Raw genomic sequence first — 16,172 nt, 5'->3', positions numbered from 1 at the left:
TGGAAGATCTCGAGGCGAGAAGTTATCGAGCCCAAGGACTATTCAGGCTCTAACCGATACTCAGCGTTGAGGCAAAGTGCAGATTGGGCTAGCAAAGTGCTTGAATATTTGTGATTACCTGATCTTGCGTAACTTGATCGGCGGTTAGTATACTGCGTGAACTGTATCGAGAAGGATGTTATTTTTGACTTGATGGACCTGATAGTGACTGGAGCCTATTCCGACACAGAGAACCTTGTTGATGCTCACATTCCCGGCCTTGGTTATAGTCCCTTGAAGATTCATATACGAAGAGACTATTGCTTTTGTAATCACCTTTCGATAATTCGAGTAGCTGTTTGGACACTTAGCTGCGACTGGCATCAATATTGCTGTCTAAGGGGTTAAAATGTGCTGCTGACATAAATTGGGTACTGGCGCCGCTGCTGAGTTGGCATAACAAAAAGCCTAACATACCCCTGCTTCGCTGGACATTCAGATCTGCCAGCTGCAGGAACCAAGAACTCCAGCATTTTCATCGAATTGAGCTGAAATTTAAAGCATTGAAAAAATTATAATAACATTATATATTATTTAACGGGAAGGGATGCTAGTTAAGAGCAGTACGGATCCAGTCTCACGAAAAGCGTTACAGGTGGTCTACCGCTTAGATTTACGGGTGTGTTGGTCTGTTTTGAGGCCTGCTAGTTAGTGCCCAGACCAGTGGGATTTCATCCCGGCAGGCTTAATCTACCAATTATTATCAGTACACACAGCTGTGTTGTTTGGGCCTTCATGAAGAGAAATGCGTTGTAAAAACGAGTTTAATCTACGAGTTTGATGTATATATCTTGTGGCAAAAGGCATTAGTCTGCCTTTCCATATGCCTCGTCAGTATCCAGGAGCTACCGCGACATTTATATCAAGATCCAATCCAACAAGAGAAAACCATGTGCGCCGACCGATCTTCTTACAGGCCTTCCATGGGCCAGTGGCCTCAATCCCACCACCTAAATCTTGCCCTGCCTTTGCGGGGCGCTAGAAGTTCTGGGGCGGGCGATTACCAAAGCTCTGCTGCCAATCGGTACAGTGAAGCTGTCGGCCAGTGTGTCACACCCGGACCACCTGAATGGCAGGGTTTCTCGACTGAGGCCAATCCTCACTATCGAACCTCATCTTGGTATCCTGCGCCTGCATACAATCACCTGAGACCGGACCTACTGCAGCTCTCGATGGATTCGTTCAGGCGATGGGCACCTGAAGTAGAGTACAGCGCGCCACCGGAAGACAGGTTGCAGCCCCAGGAACGATTCAGGACACCTCGCCGCTATCCAAGCGGGCGACAAGTGAAGCAAGAAGAAGACGTTAACGATGACGAGTTTGTTTTTGTTTCCTATGCGCCTCGCACCAAGGCATTTTTTCACTTTGCTTGTCCCTTCTACCTCTATGACCCAGAAAAACACCAGCAATGTCACCTCATCGTAGGCTTAAAGTCAATTGAGGGCGTCATTGAACATGTCATGAAACACCATTCCCGGTCACCTTATTGTTCAAGATGCTATCGGACGTTCAACTCACTGATTGATCGCGATGATCACGTTTTGAGCGGTAGATGCAAAAGGCGTTACCCGGACCCGTCGGACGGAGTCAATGAAGACCAAAAGGCCTATATGATAAGAGCCAATGATCAGTACTTGACCGAAACGAGGCGCTGGAATAGGATGTGGTCAATCATCTTCCCGGCTACAGAGTGGCCTCGGTCTCCATATCTCGATTGCGGCCAAGGGCTCAAGACATCAATGGCAAGGGATTTCTGGGATCTTTACGGCGTGCAACTTGTCTCGAAGGCCCTTGAACGCCAAAGGCCATTCACAACCCAAGAGAGTAATGCTCATGGTACACTCTATAAATTGGGGCTCCAAGATCTCTTAAACGTGGTTACTCAAGAATAGGACTATCAAGAGCAGGGGGTTAGGCATCAGGTTATGAATAGAGGGCATAGTGGAGGGAGGAATTTATGGCTTCATAAAAAGGTCGATCGGCATCGGGTGTAGACAAAAACTAGATTTCTTCTAAAGGTGTATTTCCTTGACGATGGTTACTTAGATTAGAGGTTCTCACGACCAATGCAATGGGCTCAATGAACAACGCCAGAGAGATAAACGCCTTCCTATTTATATCTATTAAAACTCTTTAAAACTTTACAAAAATGAAGAAATGGAAAAGTCGTCCGGATATAACAACATGACAAATATCTTCCTCCATGCTTAGTAGATTAAATTTCCTCCCTTAGCAGCAATTATTTAGTGATGACAAAAATGCAAAAAGGAAGCATCATAGAAAGGATCGTTTCCAGTTCCGGTTGAGCCTCGCGGCTCTAAGATTGACTTAGTCTATCTAACTTTGGTAAAGCACAGAGCCTCCTGAGTTAGTAAAACATGATAGGCCATGCAGCGCATCCCGCAATCAATCCTGTGAGCTGCGGGGACCCATATCGTTCCCGTATGTGTTCGCATAGTCGTCATTTTGACTTGGTGACTGGAACGAACCATTGAGGCCTCCAACGTAAGGCACATGAGTATATACAGAGTCATGAGCAGTAAAATATTCAGTGGGAGCATAGTTGTTCCCAGAACTCGCATATACCCCAGAGCCCCGGACTGGGCTTGGGGCACTGTAATTAGTCAACGTATTATTCCAATTAAAGGAATTGCTTCTCTGACCTCCAGTCGGCATTCCATAAACACCAAGTTGGGCTGGGCGAGAGTTGTAACCTTGCGTTTGGGATTGCAAAGGCTGAGAGGTAAGTGTCGGATTCGAAGCCAGGTAGGTTGGGACATGGTAGTTTGATACAGGTGCTATCTGCACACTATCCGACTGTGCTTGTGGAGGTACGGAGGGGCTACTTCGGGGTTCTGACAAAGTGTTATAGATTCTATCCGCAGATCGTCTAGCGATAGACTGAGCTTCTTCTTGCGAAAGACCCGTCATAGATGCAAGCTCATCTTGAATTATCGACTGCACCTCTGCACGTGGCAGAATAATCTCGATGTACGGCGACGATGGGCAGGGTTTCCCGGGAAAACACCAGTTCCAAATGATATTCCATCGAAAGGTTTCGTCATGCCGCGGATATGATCGAAGTTCATCTCTTAGCCCCTCGTATTCTTTGGGCAGCATAACACCTGATTGCTCGATATTGGCTGGCTCAGGCTGGCATTCGACTTCCGGATTCATGTGGATATCAAGCCTATGTGAAGCACCCCTGCCACGGAACAGAAAGCGGCATCTGGCACAATAAAGAACGACGTCCTCTTCCTCAAGTGTTTCAAATCCTAGTCTCACCTCGCCTATCCGATGTTGGCGACTGATGTGCTGCATGACATCCGATAGACGAGTTAACCGGTAGCCCCTACACTCCGCATATCGGTGCGGGTCATCTTTACAAAACGGGCATTCGAAGGATGGTACTGCCACTCTTCCTGGGGGGTATTTCGGTCCGTCGTCTACTCCGTCGTTGTGGCCGTTGCGGCGGCGCTTGTTCGCCCTGCGGCCGCTTTGAAGAGATGATTCGCCAGCGACTTGGCGGGGCTCACTGTTCCCCAGGTTCATCTTGACGCCGATTCTTGGGGTACCTGTAGTACATGAGGATGGTGCTTGGGTGATTAAATTAGAGACAAACGAGTGGTAAAGTCCAAGCTTTAGCCGTTGAATAACAAGTGAGATCGGCTCCTGGCTCACTTGGGACGGCTTTCAATCAAGTGCAGGAGCCGCAACTACTAATACACAGACAAAGATAACATTGCCCTTGTCCTTGAGGCCATGTTTTAACAAACATTCCGATTCACGCTTTGGGCACAGATTGTGTCAGGTAGCAAGGCATTTCCTCAGTTTCCTCGTAGTTAGGTTCTCGATGCATGGAGCTGCATATCGTCCAACACAATTGCGAACGGCAATTAAACGTTCTTCTGGTTGGAGATAATAGGATCGAACTTAAGGCCGCCGTTAATTAATGATTGGCGATGCTTCGTCAGGGCCACCTGTCCTCCATCAAGCCCCACTTTGACCGCCTACAGTTGACAACGCAGCGCTGAAACTGGGGCGTTGGCCACGTCAATCCCACTGAGGGCAAGCGAGGGCCTCAGGTGAGTTGGACCATAATTCACTACTGACATAAATACTTGCGCCCCTTTTGGAGGTATAACTCACGAGGCATTTCTGTCACCTAAGCTGGCTGCCCTGATTATTTTACAACCAACCTGGGCCTCGCGTCAGGCCTCGTCCACAATTGTGTAGTCCTAGAAAAATACTCTCGAGTCCGACTCGCTGATTGTTGATATGATGGATTTGTTTCAGCGAGGCTGCGGTGCCCTTTTCAAGTCTCTGTCCAGATAACTTGCGACATCCGCTGCGCCATTTGCTTTTCTGGCTGAGTTGTCTTCAGACGCCGACGTTTACAGCAATATGGATAATTACTAGAACATGATGTACACGATTGTGTACGAAGCCATCAACTGTGAAAAAAACGACACAATTGCGGAAAATGCAAGATTTATATAAGCTGTATAATTCAATGCGCCATTTCCCGCTTACGAGGAGCAATATGTGAGCTTAATTACAATGCTACAATGACTACTCCAGAGCCAATCTCCCAAAGGTTAGACTCGATCGCCGATCGTGGATACGTACCGCTTGCTAATGAAGCCGTTCCTGCAGCCCTTTAAACCAATCGGGTACTATTGCCGAGTACCATGACCGCATCCAAGACTGGCTGCTAGACCCAGCTCTGGATATCCAGGGTAGGCTGTTGGGCCACCTCACCATACAGCCCCAGCCTGCAACAGAAACGCCAACATACCCACCACCCAAGGCGCACCTTTAGGTGGTCGCCTTTTCGCCTGTAATTCCAGCGGCCGCGCGCGCCTTAAAGTTGCTTTGTTGTTCTCCGCCAGTAAACTGTGGCTGGTGGTTCATGGTGGTAAAGGCAACTTGAGAGATTTGGTTAATGGATGAATGGGATTTGTGCTTGCTGACGGATCGATCGCTTTTACAACCTCATACCGTGTACAAAGAGGAACCTGGAAAAAGCGTCGCTCATGCAATTAGCTCAATTGATTTGGCGGATCCCTGCCCGCACTTTTGTCACTGACTGCCAACACATCATCCACATTTGTGTGACATGCTCCCCCGTGCTCACACCTCCAATTGATACTGCCAATGAACGCAAGGCGAGTTGTACCAATCACTCCAAGCCGAATGGCGAGATTATCGAACTCCAAATCAAACCAACGTGAAGGGTAATACCAATTTGCACCATCACCCCTCACGAGAATATGTAGCATCCAGACAATCGGGGTCTCACAGCCCCGGAGTTGATTGCCTTAGCTTGTTGTGCACTTATAACTCTTGACTCGCCTTGCGGCTCAAGTATGCTGGCCAGCACATTCAATCTGATCCCTCAACGTTCCATACCAACGACCTTTCAATCGCCTCTCTACTGCAAGCAAGCAAATTCTCGTATCTTCTGGTCAACCCGTTATATGGCTTTTAGAAGGCAGGGACTTCCCCGAACGAGGATTCGGGATATTCTAAACAATAGCTGAAATGCAGGAAGCAACTATACATGAGTACATAAGGAAAACAGCAACAGACGATGTGACACGGCCGAAATCAAGGCTGCAATTCCACAACCGCGTCTCTCATTGCCCTTACGGAAGACCTATCTCCCCAGCACCGCCGAGATCAGGAACCTCGAAGATTTACCCACAAAACTCAAGTGAGAAAAGACCCAGCTCCACGATATACCCAAGGCTAATGTGAGATTTCATAATAGTTCCTAACGACGACCTATTGTTAGATGAACTTCTGGCTGAGCTAAAAGACAATGCGATCTCACCGCAGGCTGCATCACTAAATAGCGTGATCCTGCAGCGTGGTAAACTATCTCGACGACCAGATACTCCAATCCCCATTCCACGAAATTTCAGAAATAGGGCTGGATTGTCATTGGATGCTCTCAGGTTCCCTTCAAACACATCCAGCAATGAGCTTGCCAGAGAAGACCAAAAGCAGAGCCCGCAATTCCCATCCCGCAGTTCAACCCCCAGCAAACGAAGACGTACATCTGGATTTGGCGATGATCTTTCCGACTTGGATGAAGAGCGTGATCGGAGCCCCAACGACAGCGTCAAGAAATTCGCCTGCCCGTACTTCCGAAAAGATCCGGAACGTCATCTGGAATGCATCAACCTCAAAATGGTTCGCATCTCCGACGTGAAGCAGCATTTGAAGAGAAGACATACAGCACCTTACGCCTGTCCGAGATGCTCTCAGGGCTTCTTATCTTTGAACCGGCAAGAGGAGCATATACTGAAACAAAACTGCTCACCAGGGTCTGGAGCGAACTGGGATAGTGTATCGTTGACTTCGCAAAGATCCCTGCAGGCTCGCTTTGCGAAGGGCCTTTCGCCAGAGGCACAGTGGTACGGCATTTGGAAGATTTTGTTTGGTGCACCGCGCGGTACCATGCCGAAGCCGCATCTTGATGGGGTTGTTAAAGAGGTTATCGGGATTCTTCGCGGTATTTGGCTGGATGAAGGTCGACAGCTGATCTCTGAGTTCGTGCAGGCGAGTGACCAACCGCCCGACTACACTGACGAATTGTATAAACTGCTTGCACGGCTTCTCGACGAAGTTGAAGCTCGCTTCGAACAAAAGCCTTTTGAGAAGGTCTCGGGCAAAACATCTGTTATTTCTGAACTAAGCCCCGAGGAGTCTGGTGGGGTACAGTTGGATACTATTTCGTATCACGTAACGGAAGGACTCGACAGTCAATCCCTCTTTGCGCCCTATGACACCACAATCTTGCCATTCGAGTTCTCAGCCGCACAGTCGGAGGTCTCAGAAGTTTCGTACCAAACATCAGAGCCCGGCTTTCCTGGAGCGCCGCTTTTCCCGACTCAATTTCCTTACATTGATAATCCTGTATCAGATTTCGACTTTGGGGAATACAATCAATAGCAAACTACGTCCATGCATGGAGCCTAGTTGTGGAATATGTATAGCCTTTCAATTAGAACAATTGACAATGCTCAACTTCTCAGAGCCATTGCCTGACTATGAGCCGGCCAATGCCGCGATTCTACTGAAGTAATGTTGCGATATAATGCGCAAGAGGATAGCGATAGATACATTTGCAAAAGTGTCACCAAACTGCCCAACAGCTGCCGGTCCGTGAAACTCGAATACTCCAAGTGCTGCGTTATCCTCAAAGGTGTTACCTCCCGATGCCTCAAAAGTAGCAATAGGCCAGCCCTGGCCTGACACAGGGACAAGCTCCCAGCTTCCAAAGTCGCTGTCAGAAAAGGCTTCCACTATCTGTCTCAGTGTTGATGTATTTTGTGTCTTCCTCTTTCTCCACTGCCATCTCTGAAAGGTACCATTGACATCAACATCAAATGGCCAGGTAGCGCCATCATTAAACATGCTCGTCTCCACAAAGTTGGCTTGGAAGCCATCGAAAGTTATGGTGCTCTTGCTGCTGAAGGTATGACGACTCTCTATGGTGCAAATAGGCAGATTCTCAGATGCATATGGACCTTGCTTGATCTTGAGCCTGCTGCTAGAGAACATCTTTGCAGAGTATGCTACTGGGCCTTTGAGCTGATGGCTCAGCTCGAGACAGCTAGTGCCGCCGCTGGTCATTACATTCCAGATGTGGAACTTGGCGGGGAGTCTGGTGAAGCCCACACGAGGATAGTAGCTTGGTGGTCCTTGCAAGCCAGAAGGTCCTGGTGCAGGTGGATAGATGGGCTGCTGATAAGCGGATAGAAGTGGGTTGGGAGGTGCCTGGTAGTATGGTGGATAGCTTGATGGTGCTTGGTTCGTATTGGTACCCGATGGAGGGCCAGGCGGTCGATAGTAGTTGGGATAGTTAGACATGATGGGAGAGGCTGGTGGCACTGTAGATATTCCCGGACTCGGGAGTAATAGGAGGGAAGTATTTGAGGGGAGGGAGGGGTAAGGCAGCGTGTTCAAATCTCAGTTTAGAATAATACCTACAGATTCGTTACTGTCTTGGGGAGGGTATCAACCTAAATACATTTTGTAGTTTCTCGTGGTTTTTCCCATTGATCGCGGGATGATCCCTTTTCTTCAAGTTTTAAGTGGGGTCAAGTCAAGCTTGGAGCTTACTCTTTTAGGTGAAATCGTGCGCCGTGAGTCAGTTTGCAAAACCTCACATAGTGCTGATAAATCATGGCTGATCGCAAATCAATCAATCAAGAGTGAACGTAAGTATCATGTCAATGCGAGAAAGCGCTGCAACGTAAAAAATAGCAAAGTTTTGGGGGAAGTAGGCCGCCATCTACATAGATTAATGAACCATCATCACTTTAGTGGTAGCGGAAAGTGTACCGAAAGTGGTTTGAGGATATCTCTGCTTTGGCTCTTATCGGCAATCTTCTAAGGAATCTGTATACTCCAGTGATGAAAGCAGAAGCCACTCGAACCTCTTGAGGCGGTTCCCTCGGCTCTTCTTCTTGATGGCACAGGATTCATACCTGCAAAAGCCATATTGCATGGCTTGGACTTTTGTTCTGCTCATACGACTAGGGCGCCGACCCATTTGGCAGCCAAGAGGAATCCGTAATCTGGACTTGGACTGCGTTCATAGCGATCCCATTGTTGTTAGATGATCCGTCGTTGAGAGCTGAAACCACTGCAGCTTCCACGGCGGCTTTGGCGTAGGCTGGAGTCTTGTCAGCCGGGGTCTGAACCTTTACGATCTGAAGCGTGCCAGTGACATTGGAAACAAAGAGATTGAGTACAGGGTAGTCCTTGGTGAGGATATCCGTGAATCTCTTCTGAACATCCGGTGATCCAGCGATGGGAGCACTGGCCCAGGTGATGTTCATTGTCACGACCCAGGAGTTTTGGTTACTGAGCGGGCTGACGACGCTGAGGTGGCTTTGGGCTGCGTTAGTGGCCGCCGTGTCTACATTCGTGGTGTAGATGAGATGGATTGCGCTATGCAGCGAGATATCCTCTCCTGCCTTGCCCATTGGGATCGGGTAGTATATATGGCAGGCACGAATGAGACCGCCTTGAATTGGAACCTCCCCGTTAATTGTTACAATAGGATTGCCACCATCAGTAGGCGTAGGGAGGCCCTGTCGTTCAATGGTTGCAAACAATATCTGACCGACATCGTGGACGGTATCACGAACAGTTTCACCATCCTTCCAGAAAAGTGGGATGTTCATAGTTCCCATAAAAGCCGAAAGATCTTGATACATCGATACTGAAGGGTTCTCATTGAATGATAGGCCGTTGGGATCTGTCCACAGGCCCACAAGGCCGTCCTCGGTGGTGTTGGTGGTGTTGGTCTTGCCAGCCGGGTTTGGAAAGACGCCTGTTGCCTTTTTTGCTCCCTCTTTTACGGTGGCAGCTAGCCGAGCACTGGCGTAGGCAAAGGTTGCAGCATATGTGGCCAACATTTGTGAGTCTGTTTGGCCAGCTGCTACTGTAAAGCCAGTGTTGCTATTGTCCGTGAGGAGAAGGGCGCCTGCTGCTTTACTAACAGCTTTAAGAACGGGAGTAATATCAGCCAAGTAGTTTAGGGCCTATTAACCTGCCGATTTAGTGCCGTTTAAGATATTTCCAAAGAGACCTATAATAGTAAAAGTAAAGTATTAATATATAATTATAATAGAATAGATTTGTTATATGCTTAAAGAATAGTTCTATGTAGATAAAAGACAAGCCGTTGACGGTGAGTGATGGGAGGGGGATTTGGATGACTTTATAATATCTCCTAACATGAGCGGGCGTAGGAAGGCTCATTTTGAAGGATCAGGTTTCTTCTTGCTTAAGTCTGAGACTTGCAACTCTGTGTGCGTGGCTTGGTCGTGGGGAGCTGAAAGCAGATTCTAATGCATTCCCTTTCCGCTTTGGAGTCACTGGCTGAACACTAACTCTATTGGTCCTAGCTCTACATATCTCCCCCACAGGTTCTCTGCGACCCAGGCCTATGATGGGTGTTTTTTCAACACCCAGCTACGCTCCTTGGCGCCATAACATACGGTTCTAAACCACGGCTTATATTTAACGCTTTGACTTTGGCTGAATGAGACAGATAGGCAATCGCGCTATTTAAGGGTCGGTACGGCTGAAGCCGTTTAGCTCAATATTCTAAGAGCTATTTATGAAACCAGCAGCGTGAGCCCCTGTATTGTTGCTGTGGCTGAATATTATGTCTCAGTGTGCATTCTTCGCTTATTCTTTCTGCAGAGCAACGCGATAGCGGAACAAACTCACAATGCCAGCATAACATGAGGTTGAAGGGCTGATATTCATACTTTGCAAACACCAATATACAAGATAAAGCTTACAGTTGGATTCTGAAGATTAGACAAACAAACTACACATCTTACAGCATCCAAAATGACATGTCTCAGTAATAAATTCCCTTATCGCTGATAGTCTTCGGAACGCAGATCCAGACACTCTCGCGGGTGAGGCCGTATCCAATTGCTAGAGCTTAGCCAGGACATTGGACTTTATGGCCCTCTCTTGGTTGCCATGCAGACGGAAGAAGTCGAAAGGGATTTGGGTACAAGATGTATCTTACCAGAGTAAAGTTATGAGGCTGTTGATCTGGACAATAGGGATAAGAATGAAAGGATTGGCCACACGACATCTAATTCTAAGGCCTGCGAGAAGATCATTGAAAGTTTAAGCATTGTTGAAAAGACGAGTGCCTTCATTAAAGTGGCTCTGAATGATTTGGCTTGTCTCTATTTCGGATTCTAGATCAAGCATAGCCATAAACAGAGTGAGCCTACAAGGCTCAAGGTACTAGTAGTCTAGTGCATCCTAAATTCCCCTACCTACGACATATCAGAAACAGCGTTTCTGTCACCAACAGCTAATCTTAGGAAATAATCAAGTAAATAACAAACAACGCACAAGTGGTCACTCAAATTGTTGAAACCTGCATGACGGCTGCAATTGTCGAATGTGCATCTATCCCAGTGGTAGGCTTTGTATCATCAGTTTCATGGAGTAGGCTTGTCCTCATCCAAAGACAGCTCTTGAGCCTAACCCGAATATTTAGAGGACATTCGTGCATCATAATCCTCCCGAAGACAATGATGAAAGGTATCTAGACGAAAGCATAGATAGCCACATATCAAGTTTACCCCAGAAACCAAATCCTGCCTTCACCTATACAGTCAACTCTTCTGCCCCTATAACTCTTACATTTACCGTCACAAACACGGTACTTACAATCTAGAGTTGTATCACAGTAAACTCCATATTCTTTCGATTCTCCGTGGGATCTATCGAAGAGAACCTGCTAGCTACACTCACTCAAGCCAAGCCCACCGCCAACACAACACCTGGTGACGCAATCGCATATGCCATCACGAGCGACGGCGATCACTTTTTTTGGTCAGAGACCGGCCTACAGCCGCAGGTGGCAATGGCCGCATCTCCGTCAAGATCCAGGTCCATAATAGTGCTCGGTCAGCCATTCCAGAAACTGCTTTACGGTTCCTCGTACAGGCAACGGCGTCGTTGCGCTGACACAGAACAACAGGCCGGATAAAAGGGTATTGACTTCTACAGATGTACAAGAGGCTTCGCGAATTAGCAAGGTGTAAATAGATAGAACGAAAATTGAAGAGTTAGTATTTCGAAGATTGAAGCCACGACCGGAATCAGCAAAAACTTAATTCTAGACTGAATTCGCTGAGACTTGAGCAGCTTCCAGAGGAACAGGAATATCCCTGTTTATTCCCGCATCCAACACTACTATCACCGTGCCGGCTGTAACCTCAGAGTTCTATCAGCTCACGTGGTGCTCGAAGCTGCAGACCAGATACAAGTGGTACAATGAGGATAATATGCCTCAATGGAGAGGCATATGGGAGCTAATATTAAGCTTCCGAGCTTAAAGAAGGGCCGAGTGCCCAACGGTTTCCTGTATATTAGCCGTGACCCTTTGCATTTCCCACGTCCAAGCGCACCAATATTTAACTTCTGGTAATTTCCATGAGCTTTCTAACCCTGATGAACATAACCAACAGAATCGACACCTGCTGATCGTGACCTCATACTTCAATGTATTATGCTTTCATTAAGGGTTTTGCTATTAGGCTATTTATTGTGTTACATCAATCCGTATTCTGCCTGAAACTGCACATTTCTCCCCGCATCCCCGCGGCTCCCCGCACTCAGTGATAATATCCGATAGCTTCAACTGCGGTTAGATAATTGCCGATCGTTACATATGCCGCTGGGAGAGCGCTGCGTCATTGAGTTTCTATTTGCTCGGCTATGGTGAGCCGCAAATGAGCATATGCATTACTCCGCAGTAACCGGACAATGGAAAGGTCAAGAAGTAACGAAGCGAGAAGTATAAAATGGACGGTGGGAACAGGACTTTTGGCCAAGGCAACGTTGTTGTTCAGGCAGAGAAACACCCATGCTGCTCAATCTTCAGGTCGCTGCCAGCGCTTTGTCGCTTTCTCTTTTAGGTGGATTGGCTGAGGCTGCTACGCCATATACCCTTCCGGACTGTACCAAAGGACCTTTGAGCAAGAATGGAATCTGCGATACTTCGTTATCTCCAGCTAAAAGAGCGGCTGCTCTAGTTGCTGCTCTGACGCCCGAAGAGAAGGTGGGCAATCTGGTCAGGTAAAATATACCCCCCCCCATAATCACTATTCGGAGATTGGAGCTGACTTAACGCAGCAATGCAACTGGTGCACCAAGAATCGGACTTCCAAGGTACAACTGGTGGAACGAAGCCCTTCATGGCCTCGCTGGATCTCCAGGTGGTCGCTTTGCCGACACTCCTCCCTACGACGCGGCCACATCATTTCCCATGCCTCTTCTCATGGCCGCTGCTTTCGACGATGATCTGATCCACGATATCGGCAACGTCGTCGGCACCGAAGCGCGTGCGTTCACTAACGGCGGTTGGCGCGGAGTCGACTTCTGGACACCCAACGTCAACCCTTTTAAAGATCCTCGCTGGGGTCGTGGCTCCGAAACTCCAGGTGAAGATGCCCTTCATGTCAGCCGGTATGCTCGCTATATCGTCAGGGGTCTCGAAGGCGATAAGGAGCAACGACGTATTGTTGCTACCTGCAAGCACTATGCTGGAAACGACTTTGAGGACTGGGGAGGCTTCACGCGTCACGACTTTGATGCCAAGATTACTCCTCAGGACTTGGCTGAGTACTACGTCAGGCCTTTCCAGGAGTGCACCCGTGATGCAAAGGTTGGTTCCATCATGTGCGCCTACAATGCCGTGAACGGCATTCCCGCATGCGCAAACTCGTATCTGCAGGAGACGATCCTCAGAGGGCACTGGAACTGGACGCGCGATAACAACTGGATCACTAGTGATTGTGGCGCCATGCAGGATATCTGGCAGAATCACAAGTATGTCAAGACCAACGCTGAAGGTGCCCAGGTAGCTTTTGAGAACGGCATGGATTCTAGCTGCGAGTATACTACTACCAGCGATGTCTCCGATTCGTACAAGCAAGGCCTCTTGACTGAGAAGCTCATGGATCGTTCGTTGAAGCGCCTTTTCGAAGGGCTTGTTCATACTGGTTTCTTTGACGGTGCCAAAGCGCAATGGAACTCGCTCAGTTTTGCGGATGTCAACACCAAGGAAGCTCAGGATCTTGCACTCAGATCTGCTGTGGAGGGTGCTGTTCTTCTTAAGAATGACGGCACTTTGCCTCTGAAGCTCAAGAAGAAGGATAGTGTTGCAATGATCGGATTCTGGGCCAACGATACTTCCAAGCTGCAGGGTGGTTACAGTGGACGTGCTCCGTTCCTCCACAGCCCGCTTTATGCAGCTGAGAAGCTTGGTCTTGACACCAACGTGGCTTGGGGTCCGACACTGCAGAACAGCTCATCTCATGATAACTGGACCACCAATGCTGTTGCTGCGGCGAAGAAGTCTGATTACATTCTCTACTTTGGTGGTCTTGACGCCTCTGCTGCTGGCGAGGACAGAGATCGTGAGAACCTTGACTGGCCTGAGAGCCAGCTGACCCTTCTTCAGAAGCTCTCTAGTCTCGGCAAGCCACTGGTTGTTATCCAGCTTGGTGATCAAGTCGATGACACCGCTCTTTTGAAGAACAAGAAGATTAACAGTATTCTTTGGGTCAATTACCCTGGTCAGGATGGCGGCACTGCAGTCATGGACCTGCTCACTGGACGAAAGAGTCCTGCTGGCCGACTACCCGTCACGCAATATCCCAGTAAATACACTGAGCAGATTGGCATGACTGACATGGACCTCAGACCTACCAAGTCGTTGCCAGGGAGAACTTATCGCTGGTACTCAACTCCAGTTCTTCCCTACGGCTTTGGCCTCCACTACACCAAGTTCCAAGCCAAGTTCAAGTCCAACAAGTTGACGTTTGACATCCAGAAGCTTCTCAAGGGCTGCAGTGCTCAATACTCCGATACTTGCGCGCTGCCCCCCATCCAAGTTAGTGTCAAGAACACCGGCCGCATTACCTCCGACTTTGTCTCTCTGGTCTTTATCAAGAGTGAAGTTGGACCTAAGCCTTACCCTCTCAAGACCCTTGCGGCTTATGGTCGCTTGCATGATGTCGCGCCTTCATCGACGAAGGATATCTCACTGGAGTGGACGTTGGATAACATTGCGCGACGGGGAGAGAATGGTGATTTGGTTGTTTATCCTGGGACTTACACTCTGTTGCTGGATGAGCCTACGCAAGCCAAGATCCAGGTTACGCTGACTGGAAAGAAGGCTATTTTGGATAAGTGGCCTCAAGACCCCAAGTCTGCGTAATCTCAGCCAGGGTATCAAAAAGTTGACAGAGTTATGTAGTAACATAAATATTTTGTCTATAGCTTGGAGCCAAGGCTCCCTCGCTCATGTCCACAGCAACAAGTTTCGCTCCTTATCCACTGCATTAATAAACGTATACTATAAAAGGCTGTCAGTAAAGTTGCGCGTAAGCTGAATCTGGGTTGACTTGGACGCACCTCCATAAATCTTGGCATACCATAGACCCTATCACCGATCCAATTGTCCTCATTGCTCACTGGCCTCAGGCCCATCTCCTCGAGCGAATACCACCACTCCAGCCATGATCGAAGATCATTTGGCACCGTAACTCCTTCTGGTGGTTGCTTAAGATGCATCTCAACCAATAACTGACCAAAAGGCAACGTCGCATTGCCGTTCTTCCTCTGCTCTTTGACCGAATCAATCAACGACGTAAGAACATCAAATTCAGCACCCTCTATGTCCATCTTGATAAGATCAACATAGGAATGCCCATTCATCTTCATAAGATCCTGTATCGAAAACACTGGCGGTCTAGCCTTGCTATCCGATACCTTTCCTATCATGGCCTTTTGAAATTTAGCCCGCGACCATATCCACTCGGGGACTTGCTGCGCCCATTTATCAACAGTGCCATCATACCCCCATATCCGAGCATTCGTGCGCTGGAGCAATTCTGCCTCAAAAGAGGAGTCGACACTCACACCGAATGAGTAAACGATGAATTCTCTCGCCTTGTTTGAATCTGACGATGGGCCGGGACATTCCTTTTCATAGCGCGACATGCCGCAGATGATCTTGCCGCCATCGCTAATTGAACCGACGCGTTCAAGATCGTGAGGACAGAAGAAGCTTGGGCGGGCAAAGTCCCAGACGTTAAAGGGGTTCATGTATCCGTCAGGAAAGGCTTTGTCGTAGCCGACTACTTCGACCATTTCTTCGCGAGCTTTGATAGAGCGCTTCCATAGTTTTTCGGCATGAGCGAGTCTTGAGTTTAGATGAGGGTCTTTACTAAAGACATCTGCATGATTTTGTGACGATGTTGATCTTGAAAAGTGAGGGGATGGCCTGGTGAAAAGTACAGTGAAGAGCAGTATCGTCGCAAAGATGAAGCTGATTGTGACCAGTCTCTGAGACATGGCCATGATGAAGTGGGCCTGGAAACTAGACGGACTTCAGCATGAATCCCAAGATCAATCTCGGGTAGAGAGAAGTATGAACTAAAGAACAGGAACTCACATCAGAAATACTCAACACAGCCGATAGTGGTCCCAAGTCTTCTCATAGTGAATTGAGGTAATTATCCCCTTTTCACAGCTGTTTTGAGTTTCACCTGAAGTGGCTC

General features: G+C 48.2%; 6 protein-coding genes across 7 annotated transcripts; 2 read left to right on the top strand and 4 right to left on the bottom strand.

Annotated features, from left to right (window-relative positions):
* Positions 1–2,445: 2,445 nt before the first annotated feature.
* FVEG_16682 (hypothetical protein) lies at positions 2,446–3,591 on the bottom strand (the record flags this gene model as incomplete). Its single annotated transcript, XM_018905924.1, has 1 exon — positions 2,446–3,591. One exon carries the CDS (start codon positions 3,589–3,591, stop codon positions 2,446–2,448), a length of 1,146 nt encoding a protein of 381 aa, XP_018756912.1.
* A 1,992-nt stretch (positions 3,592–5,583) lies between these two features.
* Positions 5,584–6,999, top strand: FVEG_09859 (hypothetical protein; the record flags this gene model as incomplete). Its single annotated transcript, XM_018898937.1, has 2 exons — positions 5,584–5,755; positions 5,813–6,999. The coding sequence occupies 2 exons, from the start codon at positions 5,584–5,586 to the stop codon at positions 6,997–6,999; spliced, it is 1,359 nt and encodes a 452-aa protein (XP_018756913.1).
* A 96-nt stretch (positions 7,000–7,095) lies between these two features.
* FVEG_16683 (hypothetical protein) lies at positions 7,096–7,920 on the bottom strand (the record flags this gene model as incomplete). The annotated part of the gene is made up of 1 exon (XM_018905925.1): positions 7,096–7,920. One exon carries the CDS (start codon positions 7,918–7,920, stop codon positions 7,096–7,098), a length of 825 nt encoding a protein of 274 aa, XP_018756914.1.
* A 668-nt stretch (positions 7,921–8,588) lies between these two features.
* FVEG_09860 (hypothetical protein) lies at positions 8,589–9,476 on the bottom strand (the record flags this gene model as incomplete). Its single annotated transcript, XM_018898938.1, has 1 exon — positions 8,589–9,476. The coding sequence occupies one exon, from the start codon at positions 9,474–9,476 to the stop codon at positions 8,589–8,591; it is 888 nt and encodes a 295-aa protein (XP_018756915.1).
* Positions 9,477–12,469: 2,993 nt separating this feature from the next.
* Positions 12,470–14,827, top strand: FVEG_09861 (hypothetical protein; the record flags this gene model as incomplete). Its single annotated transcript, XM_018898939.1, has 2 exons — positions 12,470–12,681; positions 12,739–14,827. The coding sequence occupies 2 exons, from the start codon at positions 12,470–12,472 to the stop codon at positions 14,825–14,827; spliced, it is 2,301 nt and encodes a 766-aa protein (XP_018756916.1).
* On the bottom strand, positions 13,825–16,161 carry FVEG_09862 (hypothetical protein). Of its 2 annotated transcripts, XM_018898941.1 has the most exons (3): positions 16,067–16,161; positions 15,025–15,991; positions 13,825–14,965 (listed from the first exon to the last, which is right to left on the bottom strand). In XM_018898941.1, exons 2-3 carry the CDS (start codon positions 15,970–15,972, stop codon positions 14,912–14,914), a joined length of 1,002 nt encoding a protein of 333 aa, XP_018756918.1. In that variant the 5' UTR covers positions 15,973–15,991; positions 16,067–16,161; the 3' UTR covers positions 13,825–14,911. The 2 variants fall into 2 exon arrangements, with proteins under 2 accessions (XP_018756918.1, XP_018756917.1); XM_018898940.1 differs by having other exon boundaries at positions 15,025–16,161.
* Between the last annotated feature and the right edge of the window lie 11 nt (positions 16,162–16,172).

This window comes from Fusarium verticillioides, chromosome 1 (genome assembly GCF_000149555.1).
Source record: "Fusarium verticillioides 7600 chromosome 1, whole genome shotgun sequence".
NCBI lineage: Eukaryota > Fungi > Ascomycota > Sordariomycetes > Hypocreales > Nectriaceae > Fusarium > Fusarium verticillioides.
The sequence above is the reverse complement of the archived record's forward strand: the minus strand, read 5'-3'. Positions and strand labels throughout refer to the sequence as shown.

Bases quoted from the DNA above. Each gene is read 5' to 3' on its own strand.
- FVEG_09862 (XM_018898940.1), bottom strand. From the start codon at position 15,972: ATGGCCATGTCTCAGAGACTGGTCACAATCAGCTTCATCTTTGCGACG. The intron at 14,966-15,024 runs GTGCGTCCAAGT...AGCCTTTTATAG, and splicing joins GTATGCCAAGATTTATGGAG to TATACGTTTATTAATGCAGT.